Source organism: Nycticebus coucang, chromosome 2, assembly GCF_027406575.1.
Source record: "Nycticebus coucang isolate mNycCou1 chromosome 2, mNycCou1.pri, whole genome shotgun sequence".
Classification (NCBI taxonomy): Eukaryota; Metazoa; Chordata; class Mammalia; order Primates; family Lorisidae; genus Nycticebus; species Nycticebus coucang.
In genome coordinates, this window is record NC_069781.1 from 84,045,460 (window position 1) to 84,063,644 (window position 18,185).

Genomic DNA, 18,185 nt, shown 5'->3' on the forward strand with positions numbered 1-18,185 from the left:
CGCTGGTTTCCTAAGGATTTAAGTTTAAAGTCAAAGGCTTCCTGCACTAGGTGTAACAAATAAGTAGGGTCATTTTTCTTTTTCTTTTTTTTTTTTTTTTTGTTTGCTCTGAGTTTGTCCATCCAATCATAGCCCAGTATGCAAATAAACTTTAGCTGGTGCAGATAAAAAGCAACAAATAAAGCCAAGTGCTCTATCAGAACCAAATTGCCTGTCACCTGTGTTTCAGGAGCTGAACCAGAAATGTCGTCCCCAGGCATGCCAGACTTACCTGTTCCACTCGCCAATTTGAAGATTCAGTATACTAAGGTTAGTATTTGCGGCTGTGACTTGGGTTTGTAAAAACTACGTTCATTTAAAACATGAAAGGTCAATTTAAGTAAACTTGTTTAAAGAGCACTTTGCAAATATAAAAATGAAAGGCTTTCAAGATGCAAGTCTGGGTTTAGTGTCCTAATCAAATAGTGACTGTAAATCATATCAGATACTCTTTCATGAATTTATTTCTGAAAGCAGTTGCAAGTGAAAGCAATTCTTTTCTGTGTGAAAGATTCTTATCCCAGAAATCAGTGGACTTTGTTAAGCAGTTTGTTAACGTCAGTGCAGCCAGCCGGCACAAATGATAAGAGAAACAGATACTCACCAGAAAAACTCACTGCAGAGAGCCAAACAAGAGGCAAATAATAGAAAACAAAAAAGGAGGCCCTGAGCATGCTGAAACAGCATCCTCTTTCCATATGCTTAATAAAATTGATGTTTACAAAGCTTAATTTAAATCTGGTGAGAAGGTTCCTGTTTCAAAAACTTCAAGAGGACTTACATTGGTTTGCACATTTGGGGGTAGAATGCATTCTTATTTATTTCTTCAGCTGAGTTTGTTGCCATTGGGGCAGATGTGTAATTGTTAACTGATAAATATTTAGAAAAACAAGAACAGCAGCCAGATCCAGACTTAAAAGCTGCAGCTGGGGAGAACCAGGAAATGGATCCTGCTTGAGTTGTTCTGAAAGTGTCTCTGGACTTGGCTGTTTCCCACTGTCCTCAGGTCTCAGTGCCTTTCCCTGTCAGAGCCGAGGTTCCCAAACAGGCAAAGTGCACTCTAACCAGTCTATGACTGAAATTATCTTTACAGTGTGATGCAGAAAGTAAAGTAAGAAATGAACTATTGCAACCCTGTGCAGAGCCATTCTGCTTCTGAATTAACCAGTGAAAACTAAACAGCATTATAACTGAAAAAGTGAAAGTTCCTGCTCCTTTGTATTTACTTCTTTACTTGAACCCATGAATGGTTTTGAAATCCTAGGTCTGTTACATTTTCATACACACAACGAATTGAGGAAGTTGTTCAGCCCATTGGCTCTTTTCCTTGGGAAAGTGTCAGCAAGATCAGACTGCCTTTAACATGGTTGACCAGCAGCTCTGAGTGTATTAAGGTATTATTTCCACAAGGTTTTATTAAAAGGGGAAAATGTTTTCCATTTAATTATGTTACAAATGGGAACATGAAAACCATGGTGAATCCAGCCCCTCAAGCCATTTACACTGAGCAAAGTTATGCCCAAAATATCACAGTCTCCCTCCAATCTCCCTCAATTTCTTATTCCAAGTTTATCATTCACAAGAGAAATTTCAGTTCAAAGTAGGTACATTTGAAAATACATGTCCTGAAGCTCAGATTGCTGGCAATGCTTAGAATATTTCATTACTATCATTTAAAGAAATGTATTTTTTATGATACTACCTGGAAAAAATATTTTGGGAGTCTTAATACTCCTTCCACATCACCTCCAGCTTTGCAGAAGTTTTCAGTCTTCCTACTATTACAAGGCAGCTAAAATGTGAAATAATCCTTCTGCTTAATTAATTTGTATTTAGTAGTTCCTTTTTTTTTTTTTCTTTTGGAGACAGCATCTCAAGCTGTCGCCCCGGGTAAAGTGCTGTGGTGTCACAGCTTACAGTAACCTCCAACGCTTGGGCTCAAGCAATCCTCTGGCCTCAGTTTTTCTATTTTTAGTAGAGATGGGGTTCTCTCTTTTTGTTCACGCTGGTCTCGAACCCGTGAGCTCAGGCAATCCACCCTCCTCGGCCTCCCAGAATGCTGGGATTACAGGCGTGAGACACCACACCCGAACTCATTTAGTAATTTTTAAGCATGTAAGAAACAGTAATAGATCAATGAGATGGTCCTCAAAATCTAACATATAAGCACAGATCAGGAGTCCCTTAACACAGATGATTCTCAGATTGAAGTCTCCTTTTCCCTTGGAAGTCCTTGCACAAGAACAACCTCAGGGAAAAAACTGACCTAAATTCAAAAGGAGACAAGATTCAAAGAGCACACATTACCTCTGAGTTAAAAAAGTCGCTGGGTAAAAATACCAAGCAAGTCAGTGAATTTTAGATTTCTCACGCAACTTCTGTGTAATCCAGTTTGCTAAAATATAGCATTTTATTGATTTGTTAGTTACAACATTTTCACACTTGGTAGGACACCAGTTATGTCTTCAGTAAAGTACATGGGTGAGCTTTTTCAAATGTCTTCGCTCTGTGCGTGTATGTCCCACTGAAGAATTGCATTGAAATTTCGCTTGCAAGAGAAGTTAATGTTGGTTATTAAGTAAGTTTCCTAGTGGCAAAAGAAAGAGGCAAGAATTTGATAGAGTCTGAGAAATTACCTACTGTGATAAACTTCTAAACTTCTGTATGATTTTTCTCTGTTTAACCTTTCTTCTTCATTATAGCTAGCAATCTGTTGGTTACTGGGGAAGAAAGGCACCAGCAGAGCTGAGTAACAGAAAATTATCACTACTGTGGTAGAAAAGCTACAGACTCTAAGCCTGAGGCTACTTTTCACTCAAACAAAAGAATTCACTGATGCTTATCTTTATGATGTATTTTCTAGTACAATCTGATTATATCCTTGTTGGAGTAAACAGATGAGAATTCAAGGGATACTTTCTAAAATGATACCAAGGCTTCAGACTTTAAAACCTCAGAAACATTTTTATAAATTCACATGAACTTTAGTCCCTTCCCTTTCCTTGTTATCGTCCTTTCCAAGTCTAAGGGAATCCCACATCTGCCCACTATCCATTTTATTGAGACTTTAAATGAAGAGATTCTTTGATCCCTGGGACAACTGCATTGCCTCACCCTCCCTCAGTTTCCCTGTGTACATCATGGGGATTATAAAACCACCTATTTCCTGAGGTGGATGAAAATATTAAATGAATTTAATGTATATAAATCACTTGAACTAGTATCTGGTACAAAGGATGTGATTAATTAATGCTAATAATCCTAGTCCTACTTACCTTTCTGAAATCTTTCCTCTTTCCCTGAATTGTCTCTTTCCTAGACCCATTTCCCACAAGCGTTGCTCTCATCTCATTTTGATCTTTTTCTGTCACTCTGTTTTTCACCATTCTGTCCCACCTGACACAGATTGCACTGAAGTTTCTTAGTAAAGCATCACAAGAATGGAGAAGCATGAATCCTAGGTACTCAATTTTGATATGAGGACAATTAATGACAATTAAGGTCATGGTGGGGTTGGGGAAGGGGAGAGCAGAGAGAGAAAGAAGGAGGGAGGGGTGGGGAAAAGAAGAGCAGAGAGAGGGAAGGAGGGAGGGGGCGGGGCCTTGGTGTGTGCCACACCTTCTGGGGGCAAGACATGATTGCAAGAGGGACTTTACCTAACAAATGCAATCAGTGTAACTTGGCTTGTTGTACCCTCAATGAATCCCCAACAATAAAAAATAAATAAATAAAAATAAAGAATTTTCTCTTACAGTATTTCATAACTTTATTTTGCTTCCTCCCTTTACAATATTGTTGCTTTACCTTTAAAAAATAAAAAAGACAGGGCGGCGCCTGTGGCTCAAGGAGTAGGGTGCCAGTCCCATATGCCGGAGGTGGTGGGTTCAAACCCAGCCCCGGCCAAAAAAACCCCAAAAAATAAAATAAAAAAGACAAATAAGAAATTTGAGGAAGACAAGCTATCTGAAAGGATTCAAACCCCACACATGTATCTTAATTAAACATAACTTATAGCACAATAGTTTGCTGAGCTAGACAGGATCGTCATCAGCGAATGACATTTAATACACACATGGGAAATAGTTACACCTGAAGTTCATTGTGTTAATTCTGCCAGTGTTAAGTTCTTTACAATGACTTCATTTAACCTTCACAATAACCCTAGGAGGAGGTTACTATCCCTGTTTTATAGAAGAGGAAACTGAGGAACAGAGTGGCTGAGTAACTTACCTAAAGTTACACAGCGTGTCAGTGACAAAGCTAAACTTTGCTGGCGGCCTGAGCCATCAGACTAACAAGTGATGCGTCTGAGGTCAATACCAGACGTTGGGACCTCTAGTTGCTGGAATCCTGTTTTGTCCTTCTTTATTCTGACTTTCATGTGCCCATTCCTGATCACCCAAGGGTGCTTTTCCATGGACTCTTCCAGTGCTGCTCAGCTGTTCTGAGGCCAACAGGAGAAAGTTTGCAGCCAACTTAGAAAAAGAGGAGAACAATAGTTAAGACGGGAAGGAAATAAGCTTTCTGCTGTGATTGAAAATGTGGGCCTGGGAGAGGCTGTGAGGCAGAGAGGACTTTGACACATCGGTGAAATGGCTATATGAACTGCGTTTCTTCAACTCCTATAGAGCAAATTTTGGTTAAAATAGATTATTTTCTTGGATTTCAGGCTTGTTTAACCTTCTTAAAGATATATTCTAAATTTTTTTTTATTTTTATGTATATGTAATAACTGTATATCTTTATAGGGTATATGTGATGTTTTAACACAGGTATATAATGTAATTTATCAAATCGAGATAATTGGGGTATCAAAAGGTATGTTCTGATACAGAAGAGTTATGAATCATTAGATATTATATGCTGGGGATGATTTGAATATATTTTTATCTCTTTTTCCACCATTGTCTTTATTTAAATTCCTATAACAAACCAATTCAGGCCACATGTATTTCCAAATACTCCACCCTTCCTTTATTCATTTATTCACTATTCCATTTTTCTTCCCCTTCCTGCAATTTGTCCCTTCCTTTACATAACAAGTGATTAAACGACGGTTCTGTCCTAGGTCTTATGGTGTAAGAAGGGTAGTGGGATTTCTGTCTCATGGAGCTTATTTTCCTGGAAGGTGTGAGCAGTACTGTGGGGCAGAGAACAAGCAAGTAAGAGAGTAGTCTCATTAGAAAGCAGGGAAAATGCTCAAAGGAAGAAAACTGAAAACTAAGGGAATATGAGGGGAAGAGGTTTGCATGAGGTTGTTAGGAAGGGCCCCTTTAAAGAAGGGAGTTAAAAGTAAGTGTGAGTGATCCAGAGAATTAGGTGTCCAGGTAGGGCGGGAAAGAGTCGAGGTCTAGAGGTACAAAGACCTTGTGGACAAGAGCTTATTATGTTCAAAGACATATCCAGAGGCGAGTCAGGCTGGAGTCAAGTGAGTAAGGAGAGAATGGATGAGACTGGAACACAGGGTGGGGCCGTTTGGCTGATGGATTTTATTTGAGGGAAAGCACTGGGGAGTGCCTGGAACAGAACAGGGCTTAGGTTCAAGGCAAAGTGGATGGTGATGGTGCAGCAGCTGCTTTCATTTGGGAAATCTTTTAACTCCCTTCTCACTGAAACAATATTTTGTTTGCTCTGGCCTTGGAAGTAGTTAAACAAATAGCTGAGAGGCTTGAAGGAGCAGTGAGTTAACAAGATAAACCTGACTTCAGTTTTAGCCTTGGTACATAGTAAAAGACATAACCTTGACCATGCTACTAATCTCCTTGAGCTTCAGTTCCTCCATCTGTGAATTGGGAACAATAATGGCTGCTTTGGAAAGTGGCTGGGAAATTAAGTGAGGCAGTTGTGGAAAGTGCCTGGCACTTTTTAACGACTTGGTCCCTTTTCTCTTTAACTCTCCTTCCCAATGTGAGTCAGAATCCTAAAATTATTTAGTTCCCAATGTAAGTGGCATCTATACTTGTATGGCTTGTCACAGTTCAAAATGGATTTTATTATTTTTTCTCATTTGAGGCTCCTAATCAGTGGGAAGGAGCTAGAAAGGATGTTGCCAGTGTCCCATTTTAAAGCTGATAAACATGAGCTGAGCTGGAAGATTATAACTGACTTGCTCAAGGTCACATAGCTCTTACTGTGCAGAAACAGAAGGAACCGGCTTCCAAAGTTTTTCATTTCAGATCTGACACTTTTCCACATAGTATCATTTTTATCCTAAATACTAAAAACTATAGCACTCAAATCTCACTCAAGAAAACCTAATCAGCCAAAAACCCAAAAGTAAATAACACGTATTCTGAGAAAAGGTCAGAACCACTCACTTTCCCCTTCCAGAAGGTTCCAGAGCCCAGCAGGAACCAGATGACAGCCACAAGCCAGTCCAGCAACAGAAACAACCTTTAAGTTTTACTCCTGTGAGAGAATCATTAATTCAGAACACAATACCTTAGCTCATCTGTGAAAATTGCTGCCTTGTTGTTTTATTGTTTTATTGTTGGCAAATTGTTTTATTTTCTGGCACCTGCTTGACTAAGAAAACAAAATCAATAAATTTAAAGTAAGGTAAGGAAAACATGTTCTCAGAGAAAGCATTATGCCCATTTCATAAGGACTCCCAGTACTACAAGTATTCGCGTTGATTTTTTAAACTTGGACTTTACCCAATTGAATTTTTCACCATGTTCCCGTCAGAATAAAAGAGGTAGATAAGAAATATTCTTGAAGAGTATGCAAAATAGGTTATTGAAGAGCAACCCAAAGTTAACATAATGCCTCTGAAATGGCATGGATAATCTGTGGGATAATATACGATTCAGCATGAACGAAACCTCGTGGAAATATAGACATTGATAAATGGAGATATACTCGTCTCAAAACAGTAATTATCTAGTTTGGGATGGTGGTGGTGGTGGTGGGCTGTGTTAGGTTACCACGATGCTATTGTGATTATATAATTACCAGATGTAAATAGCAACGCAGAGCCATGTTCAAGAGAATTTGATCAAGGATTTCTTCTTAATTATACAGTTAAAATCTAATAAATCAAAAAAATAAATACTACATAAGCCCGGTTTTCATGACACTGATAACATTTTGAGTGTATGTGTATCAAAATGTTCCACAAACTTAGAAGCATTGCTTGTATGGAATATGAAGTATTGTGAGTATTTGGTTTTCTGATACGATCATGTCTCTACTTGATTTATTATAATGTTGGGATTGTTAATAGAAATTTGTTCATTGGGAATTTGCACAAATATCACATCTCTCAGAACTTTGCCTAACTTGCTCTTCCCCTGATCCCATCCTCTGTTTCCACTGCTTTTCCCAATACTTCTTTAGAAGTCAAAGGGTTATAAAGAACAACATGAATTATGTTCTATGTTTGGCACTTTCTTTGTATGTAAGAGAGCTTTAATGGGAGCAAATGCATTGTCACTTTTTGATATTGTTGAATATGTCCACAGCTATCTAGTTTAGTGCTTCTACATCTTAACGCTTTGGAACAGGATATACATGATATACAGAAGTTGTTGAGAAATATTTTTGTCATCTGTAGTACAGCGTAATGGTGTGATTCAAGACAAATGCTGCGGCATCCTTTTTTCCTCTCTTGCTGAACTGAAAAGGCCAATCAAACAAGAAAGAGGATCACACACTCATGTTACTGAAGTATGATGATAATATAAGCAGAAATTCGAGGCAAATTTTACTTCTATTTTTGTTTTGCTCACCCTCTCATTTTGCTTTCATTCCTTTCACTGCAGTTAAAAATTTTTCCTCCCTTCTATTATTCCCTCTTTCATTTCCCTTCACATTTTTTCACTTTCAGTCTCAATGTTTTGCTTTGCTGCTTTGGGGTTTGTGTTGAAAATAGTCGCTGCAGATCCAGCCTTGATTCTTCTAATATTTGACGCCTCCCTGACTTTTGTTCAGTCTCCCTCCATCGTCATTCATCTCAGCTGCCTTTGGTACATTTTTTAATGTCCTAAGGCTGAGGAAAAAGTTCACACATAAGACACATCACTCCCTACACATTTACACCACAGCCCTCACTCCTAGTGCTGTGACCCAGGATCTCAGGTTTGGAAATCCACATAAGCGATCACTCATCACCCTTCCCCTCCCTTGGAATGTTCTGAAATCCTTTGTGCATTGAACATGTGATCTGTCAAAATCTCTGTGCCATCAAGGAAGTATCCACTTCCCTCACTGTATCTAGATCTGCTAGCCCATTGCTGCCCTGTGAAGATAACACTGGGTTTAGGGAACCCTGAGTGTCTTTTAGGAGTCAGTGTTTTTTCCACTTTAGCTAACAGACTTCAAAATCTCCTATCAACAGATAAGGCTAATAGCACTTAATTTTGCTCATTAGTCAGCTTAATCTAAGCCAGAAAGAGTAAAGAGTTATTTTTAAGTCTCAACGTTCCCACTGCTGGATTCCCCATATAAAAAGCACTTGATGTCTAAGAATAGGCACAGACATCTATAATTTCCAATCAATAGTGTGAACCTAAAGTTGAAATCTATGGCTATATTATCTAAAAGTATCCTCAGTCCAAAATTAGAATATGGTTAAAATAGTAATTAAATAGTACCTACCCAAGAATATTTTAGTTTCATAATATCAATCGTTTCTCCTTAAATGTGGCTTACAACAAATACAAAATGAGGTTGTTGCCATGATACCTATAGAATATTTCTACAGACCTGAAATAAATTTTATAATTATTGTAATAAACATTTATTAGCCTAGACTTTTTCCACATAACCATTACATATAACAGCAGGACTGATAAGAATACAAAAACATTTTATCATGCAGAAGGCAAATGCCAAGTGAACTCTAATAAATTTAAGATGGAAAAAAGAGACAAGATAGTTCCTACAAGCAAATTTTCCATTCCTAAGGGAAAAAATATAGTGTAATACCTGGCCTTTCGAGGTAGGGGTGGGGAACTTATGGCTTTGGGGCCCTATGTGGCTTTCTGGATCCTTTTGACTGAACCCAAATTTACAGAACAAATCTTTTTAATAAAGGGATTTGTTCTGTGAAGTTTGGATTTGGTTGAGGTGCCCGACTTGGATATCTAAGGGTTACATGTGGCCTTGTGACTGCAGCCTCCCCCTACCCTCCTGCAAGTGCTGAAAAGCCTCTGTTTGCAGGAAAATGTAGATTTATTCATAATTTGCAAACTGCAGAGTTATGTCACTCTACTCTGAAACCTTACAACTCCATGACTAGATCATTTAGTCTCTGTGCTGATCTCCCAGACTCTGTTTGCCTTAGTTCAAATCAATTTTGAGTACTGTATAATCGGTATTCCTAAGACATCCTTGTAATGCAGTCATTCCTTTAAATCCAGAACAGAATACAAACTTCTCACTCTGCGGAATAAAGACATACCATAAACACGCTTTATTTTTATTGAAAGACTTTATGATTTGTGTTTGCTGGAATACTCTGTCCCATTTGGGGCTGATCTCTACAGTGTTACAAAACTTGGAGACTTATTGTTCTCTTTGCTCATAGTTTATCTTCTTTTCACCAATCCAGTCCCATCGTTCAAGGATGACACTCCCCTCTTTATGCTGTTCATTGATCACACCACTGCTTTGGCCACTGCTTTGGCCTTTTAACACACAACTTTTCCCTCTTTACTGGCTGATTTTGATGTAAATATGCTCTCCTCTGAGATTTCAGAGCCCTCCAGAACAGAGGTCACAGCTGACGTGTCTTCATTATCTCCCAGTACTGTCCACTTGACGAATACTTTTCTGATAAAACAAACATGATTATCCAGGGTTATGCAACTGTAAGAACAATTTCAAACAGCTGTTGGGTCCACACTGTTCTCTCATAATAATTGTTGAAACTGAATAATACAGAGGGGCCTCTGGTAATTGTGGATCTGCTACAGCTGATCTCTTCAATTGCCTGCAGGTGACAAACTTGTGTTACTACTTTAGGTCAATGCTCACTTACAGAACAATCACTGACTTCAACCTGAAGGGGGATTTTTAGGTACAGTTTAGATACAAGATTCTGATAATGAAACTGGACGGGTACGTACATGTCGTAATGAGTCTTTCACCAACAGAGATTACATAACTAGAATAAAATAATTCTAATTCTTCTAATAGTTCTCATAGATTGAGAACATGTTCCTGAGAACTCAAAACCACAAATTACCACAGACCTAAAGATAAGAGGACTCAGGCACAGCTGGAAGGTTTTACCACAGGCCTAAAAATGTAATCAATCTTATTTTTTTTTAGTGAAATTATACTGTAGAGAAGAGGAATTCTGGTATACCTCTGACAGAATGACATTGTGTTCTCTTTTTTTCGAGACACAAAGTCTGAGGAGGTGATACAACCTTCAGGGCAGAGAGAAGGTAGGATTAGCAGGTGAGAGTGAATCTGACGCAAGTTTTCAAAGGCTGGTTAAAAATCTAGGACAAGTACGGCAGAGTCTCTAGTTTTTTTGTTTAGAATTTGATGCTCTGAGATGGAGATAATCTAACATTCACACAAAGCCAAAGATGATGTGGGATTTAACAGTAGGATGCTACACTAACTTGCTGTGCTGGATAAGAAAATAAAGGGGTTAAATCTGGGAGCAGCTGTGAAATCTTCACAAGGAGATGGCATGTTAAGCTGGCGTTTGAAGTCTAAGTGGAAGGGAAGAGTGAAACTCCAGCGAGAGGAACGGCATGGTGTCCGAGGCTGTGGGAGGAGTCTGAAGTAAAGGGTAAACTGAGGGAATGGTAGGACAGCGGGTGGGAAAGCGTCCTGGGGCAAAGTCACTAACCCCCTCGAGCGCCGTGCTAAGGAGGGTGTAGACAATTTAAACCAGGTTGGCTGAGGACGATTATGATGACAAGGTGAAATTTAAATCCTAATTAGGCAGAGGTAGGCAGCAGGGAGAACAGGGAAAGGTTATTTTAGTAATATAGAATAAACTGATACAAAGGGGACTGTGTGCGTTGTGTGTGTGAAAGAGAATGAGACTTGCACGACCGAACTTCAGAATTTCAGTTAGGGATGGGGGCAGCGTGAAGCTGGAGGTGACAGTGAGTTGAGTTTGGGACAAGTTGATCAAGGGCTTTCCCAGTCATCCCTTGGGAAGAAAAGTACTAAGCGGTAAGGGGGAAGAATGGATAATGGAAAATACACTTCGGAGTAACCATGGGAGTCTGTCAAAGGTGCTTTTGATCACTGAGTTCTGGTTCATTCTAAGAGACCTTGGGAAAATCAGCACTTACATCTGAATTTATGTTTCTTCAAATTTTGAACGAAGAAGCCAATGTTTTTCTCGTAGGGGTAATAACAATGAATTTAATGGTCTCTGTCTGTGTTTCATCACCCTCTCTGAGAAACAAGGGTTTTCTTGATACCTCCCTCTTCTCACACCCCCTGTCCACGCCTCTGCTCCTCTGGTGGCTCCACCTGAACTGCTTCCCTCCTTCCCCTCCCTTCATGCCCACGGCTCTCTCTGTCAATTCCTGGCTGGCACCGCAGTGCCTGTGAACACCTCCCAGTATACAGGATGAGGCCATCTTGTTCTGTGGGTAATTGTTTTTGTCTGAACAGGCAACAAGGAGGCTTTTTCTCCTCCCCATTTCTATAGCAAATTACAAATATCATCATGTACTTTTTGCAGAATGTTACGGGTCGTAGCTATGGGGAGCTCATGGATTGTTGGTTGGCTGATTCAATTTTAAGAACTGTTTTCTGAGGCTAAGATCACTTCAGGGCTGGAATTGGGTTGGACATTAAGAAATGAATTTGAAAATCAAACAGACACAATTCTTGATCTTGTAGAGCCCACAGCCTAGGAGGGAAAGCAGACATTTAAAAATTACTCTTTCAAAAGTGACAAATTTCACAATGGATGTATAGGAGGCTAGAGAAATATTTTGGCCTAAATGATCTTATAAGTCACAGAAAATAGAATTAATTATACTCAAGCATTTACGGCTAGACAGTAATACATGTTTTATTAATTTGACAGAATTTTAAGCTATGTTATTAGCATGATATTGTAAACCACATTGGTGAACACTCGGGTCAATTTAAAAGATTATATTTATTGTCAAATATCTATTGTACAATATAAGAAACGGATCTAGCAATGTATAATCTTGATAACAGTCTCTGGAAATTTTTTAATAACAAAGTAATTTGCATTTACCATAGCAACTTATTAAAAACCAGAGGGGGTGTTTCAATATACTTTCCCACAGGGTTGAGCTATCAATAGCTTATCTTTAAATATCACATGAGAAGATGTATCAGAATTAAGATACATATTATAAACCCAGTGCATATGTTATTTTTTTAATTACATGTATCAGCTACCTGCAATTCCAAATTAAAGTAGTTCATCTTGTCATAAGTCCAACAGAAAGTTGTAAAATGTAACATCCAATACTGTACTTCTGGTTTGTATATTGTATATTGTATGCTTATTTAGTTATTTTTATATTTCCTATAATAAAAAATGGCATCAACAAGAAATAGAGATGGAAAGAGAAGAAACAGAATATAGCATTTATTCATCACAAAAGGAATGTTTCTTACTTTGAGTTTGTCAAATATTTTTCCCTATTGAAAAGTGAATGGGCTATCAAAGCTGGTTCCTTAAGGAAATGTAAATGCAGTGATATAGAAGTTAAAACTGAGGCTTTTAAAATGACATACTGATGCTTTTAAATATTTCTATTTATACTGCACAGAGAACAAAATCCCATGTTTCTTAGATACCTCTCTCTCTTCAGGTACCCGTCTTAGGTATCACTAAATCCAGTATCTGATTTCACTTGATGACAAATTATCAGGTAATCTTTTGAAAAGGAGAATCAAACTCCTATGCTATTAAAAAGCCAGTGAAAATGTCACTTTTTTTTCTGAGCAAACTTTTTTAATTTATTTATTTTTTATTATTTTGAGACAGAGTCTCATTTTGTCACCCTGGGTTTGAGTGCCATGGCAGCATCATAGCTCACAGCAACCTCAAATTCTTGGGGTTGAGAGAGCCTCATGCCTCAGTTTCCCAAGTGGCTAGGACTACAAGCTATTTTTTTTTTTTTCTATTTTAAGTAGAGACAAGGTCTCGCCCTTGCTCAGGCTGATCTTGACCTTCTGAGCTCAAGTGATCCACCTGCCTCAGCCTTCCAGATTGCTAGGATTATAGGCATGAGCCACCGACCCTGGCCTAGCAAACTTTTTAAAAATCATTTCCTTTAGCAAAATATTTTACTACTTTTAGAACAGTAAAATAAAGGAATAGAACATATCACTCATGATACCAAATTAGGCCTCTACTGTTTCCTCAAATGCGTGGCAATTTCAGGTAGGTAAAAGGATTCTATTCTACATCATCTTCCCCAGGCTTTATTTTCTGAAGTTGAAATAAGTTCATGTCTAAGTGAAACTTTAAATCACTAAGTACTTTAAGTGTATGTGTGCATGTTCAAAATATCTTTAATAGGCAATAAATTTTGAAGGGCGAAGGGATATGCATCAATTAGGCATTGCGTAATGGTTTAGTGTAAGCTTATAAAAATTTGCAAACTTGGCTGCATATTTAAATACCTTTTTGCAAACTTCCTTTCTAACCCTACAGATATTCATAAACAACGAATGGCATGATTCAGTGAGTGGCAAGAAATTTCCTGTCCTTAATCCTGCAACGGAGGAAATAATCTGCCGTGTAGAAGAGGGAGATAAGGTGAGTTTTTAAATACGTCTTCTATTTTTATGCCAAATTTCTTGGTTTCTTGCCATTCTGAGCTTGTGAACCCCATTGCAATTTCAAGGTGTATCATAAAGATATGGCTTCTGGGGCAGTCTGGGGAAATTTTCTAAGTTGTTCTTGGTACATAAAGACACTCACGAGTTACATAATTGTGACAATGAGCCTTCTGAGTATTGTTGGGGGGGTGGATCATATTTTTTCTTGTTTGATTTTCAGTTGAAATGGTAGCTAGATTTATTATATAGATTACCTAAAAGGGATTAATCATCTAAAAATGAGAAAAATTTTTTTTCATACCATTGTTTAAGTTGCTATATGAAACTTAAAGTTAACATAGGACTTATAGAACAATATGTTGCCAAGTTATTTCATTAAAAATCACTGAATTTCTGAGGGTGACATAGTGAGACTATATCTCAAAAAAAAAAATCACTGAATTAATATTTAACAATACCACTAAATTTGAATTTTAAATTGACTTAAATAAAAAATTAAAGTTTTTTTAACTTTAATTTATTTTTTTATTAAATCATAGCTGTGTACATTAGTGTAATCAAGGGGTACAATGTGCTGGTTTCATATACAATCTGAAATATTTTCATCAAACTGTTCAACATAGCCTTCATGGCATTTTCTTAGTTATTGTATGTAGACATTTGTATTCTGCATTTAGTAAGTTTTCACCTATACCCTTCTAAGATGCACCATAGGTATGACCCCACCAATTACCCTCTCTCCACCCCAACCTCCCCCCTCCCTTTCCCTCCCTTGGCCCTTTCCCCATATTCTTGTGCTATAGTTGGGTTATAGCCTTCATGTGAAAGCTACAAATTAGCTTCATAGTAGGGCTGAGTATATTGGATTCTTTTTTTCCCATTCTTGAGATACTTTGCTAAGAAGAATATGTTCCAGCTCCATCCATTTAACATGAAAGAGGTAAAATCTCCATCTTTCTTTAAGGCTGCATAATATTCCATGGTATACATGTACCACAATTTGTTAATCCATTTGTAGGTCAATGGGCACTTGGGCTTCTTCCATGACTTATCAATTATGAATTGGGTTGCAATAAACATTCTGGTACAGATGTCTTTGTTATATTGTGATTTTTGGTTTTCTGGGTATATACCTAGTAAAGGAATTATAGGATCGAATGGAAGGTCTATTTTTAGATCTCTAAGTATTCTCCAAACATACTTCCAAAAGGAGTGAATTAGTGTGCATTCCCACCAGCAGTGTAGAAGTGTTCCCTTTTCTCCACATCCATGCCAACATCTCTGGTTTTGGGATTTTGTTATGTGGGCTAATCTTACTGGAGTTAGGTATTATGTCAAAGTAGTTTTGATTTGCATTTCTTTGATGATTAAGGATGATGATTATTTTTTCATGTGTCTGTAGGCTGTGCGCCTATCTTCTTTAGAGAAGTTTCTCTTCAAGTCTTTTGCCCACCCTGAGATGGCATCACTTGTTCTTTTCTTGCTAATACGTTTGAGTTCTCTGTGGATTCTGGTTGTTAAACCTTTGTCAGAGGTATAACCCATTTTTACCCATTTATAAACCTTTGTCAGAGGTATAACCCATTTATACCCATATATACCCATTTGGGTATAACCCAAATATTTTCTCCCATTCTGAGGGCTGTCTGCTTGCTATACTTACTGTGTTCTTGGCTGTGCAGAAGCTTTTTAGTTTGATCAGGTCCCAGTAGTGTATTTTTGATACTGCTTCAATTGCCCTGGGGGTCCTCCTCATAAAATATTCACACAAACGGATTCCTGCAAGAGGTTTCCCTGCACTTTCTTCTAGTATTTTTATAGCTTAATGTCTTCAGTTTAAATCTTTTATCCAGTGAGAGTCTGTCTCAGTTAATGGTGAAAGGTATGGGTCCAGTTTCAGTCTTCTATAGGTTGCCAGCCAGTTCACCTAATACCATTTGTTAAATACGGAATCTTTTCCCCACTGAATGTTTTTAATTGACTTGTCAAAGATCAAATAATGGTAAGTAGCTGGATTCATCTCTTGGTTCTCTATTCTGTTCCAGATATCTACCTCTCTGTTTTTCTGCCAGTTTTGATCACTCTCAATTTATAGTACAGTCTCAGATCTGGTAGAGTGATTGCTCCTGCTTTGTTTTTATTTCTGAATAATGTCCTGGCTATTTGAGGTTTTTTCTGATTCCATATAAAACGAAGTATTTTTTTTTTCAATCTTTAAAATATGACAATGGAACTTTAATAGCAATTGCATTAAAATTATATATTGCTTTGGGTAGTATAAATATTTTAATAATGTTGATTCTTCCTAGCCATGAGCATGGTATGTTTTTCCATTTGTTAACATCTTCAGCTATTTATTTTCTTAAAATTCCATAGTTCTCTTTGTAGAGATCTTTCACATCCTTTATTAGATAAACTCCCAAATATTTCATCTTCTTTGGCACTACTGTGAAAGGAGTAGAGTCCTTGACTGTTTTTCCCGCTTGGCTATGTTGGTATATATAAAAGCTACAGATTTAGGGGTGTTGATTTTGTAGCCTGAGACATTGCTCTATTCCTTGATCACTTCTAAAAGTTTTGTAGTAGAATCGCTAGTGTTTTCCGATATATGATCATATCATCTGTGAAGAGTGAAAGTTTGATCTCTTCTGACCCCATGTGGATACCCTGGATCGCCTTTTGTTCCCTAATTGCAATGGCTAAAACTTCCATTACAATGTTAAAGAGCAATGGACACAATGGGCAACCTTGCCTGGTTCCTAATCTAAGTGGAAATGATTTCAATTTAACTCCATTCAATACGATATTGGCTGTGGGTTTGCCGTAGATGGCCTCTATTAGTTTAAGAAATGTCCCTTCTATACCAATTTTCTTAAGTGTTCTGATCATGAAGGCATGCTGGATATTATCAAAACCTTTTTCTGCATCAATTGAGAGAATCATATGGTCTTTATTTATGAGTATGTGCTGAATTACATTTATAGATTTATGTATATTGAACCAGCCTTGAGACCCTGGGATAAATCCCACTTGGTCATGGTGTATAATTTTTTTTGATGTTTTGTTGGATTCTGTTTGTCAGGATCTTATTGAATATTTTTGCATCACTATTCATTAGTGATATTGGTCTATAATTTTCTTTTCTTGTTGGGCCTTTCCCTGGTTTAGGGATCAAGGTGATGTTTGCTTCATAGAATATGTTGGGTAGTATTCCTTCTTTTTCTATATTTTGGAAGAGGTTTAGTAATATAGGCACTAGTTCTTCTTTAAAGGTTTGGTAGAATTCTGATGTGAAGCCATCTGGTCCTGGGCTTTTCTTTTTAGGAAGATTTTGTATAGTTGGTGCTATTTTGGAATTTGATACAGCCCTGTTTCACATTTCCACTTCATTCTGGGTAAGTCTTGGTAGGTGGCATGCTTCCAAGTATTGGTCAATTTCCTTCAGATTTTCGTATTTCTGAGAATAAAGTTTCTTGTAATATTCATTAAGGATTTTTTGAATTTCTGAGAGTTCTGTTGTTATTTTGTCTTTATCATTTCTGATTGAATGAAATTAGAGATTTTACTCTTTCTATTTTTCTGATTAAGTTAGCCAAAGTTTTATCTATTTTATTGATCTTTTCAGAAAACGAACTTTTTGATTTATTGATCTGTTGTATAATTCTTTTGTTTTCAATTTCATTTAATTCTGCTCTAATTTTGGTTATTTCTTTTCTTCTGCTGTGTTTGGGTTGGAATGCTATTCCTTCTCCAGTTGCTTGAGATGTCCCATGAAGTTGTTAACTTCCTCTCTTTCTATTTTCTTGAGGAAGGCTTGCAGTGACATAAATTTCCCTCTTAGGACTGCCTTTGCGGTATCCCAGAGGTTCTGATAATTTGTGTCTTCATTGTCATTTTGTTTTAAAAATTTGGCAATTTCCTTCTTAATCTCATCTATGACCCAGATATCATTCAGCATAAGGTTATTTAACTTCCATGTTTTTGTGTGAGTATGCAGATTCCTGTTATTGAGTTCAACTTTTATTCCATTATGGTCTGAGAAGATGCGAGGAACAATTTCTATTTTTTTAAATTTGCTGAGGTTAGAGTTTTGACCTAGGATCTGATCGATTTTGGAGTATGTTCCATGGGCTGATGGAAAGAATGTATATTCAGTTTTGTTGGGATGAAATGTTTTGTAGATGTCTGCTAAATCCAGATGTTGAATGGTTAAAATTAAATCTAAAATTTCTTTGCTCAGCTTCTTTTTGGAAGGTCTATCCAACACTGCTAAAGGGGTGTTAAAATCTCCAACTACTATGGAACTGGAAGAAATCAAGTTGCTAATGTCTGTTAGAGTTTCTCTTATAAATTGAGGCTCATTCTGGTTGAGTGCATAAATATTAATAATT

The 18,185-nt window shown here is 37.4% G+C and overlaps 1 protein-coding gene across 2 annotated transcripts in view; it reads left to right on the forward strand.

Annotated features, from left to right (window-relative positions):
- The window catches only part of LOC128574486 (aldehyde dehydrogenase 1A1-like), a 158,865-nt gene that overhangs the window by 96,565 nt on the left and 44,115 nt on the right, over positions 1-18,185 (forward strand). Inside the window, exons 2-3 of one of the 2 annotated variants that reach the window (XM_053575090.1) lie at positions 230-309; positions 13,667-13,771. In XM_053575090.1, the coding sequence (XP_053431065.1) occupies positions 244-309; positions 13,667-13,771 (171 nt within the window). In that variant the 5' untranslated portion in view covers positions 230-243. Of the gene's footprint in view, positions 1-174; positions 310-13,666; positions 13,772-18,185 lie in introns of those variants that run through there. The other variant, XM_053575084.1, reaches the window with a different exon arrangement.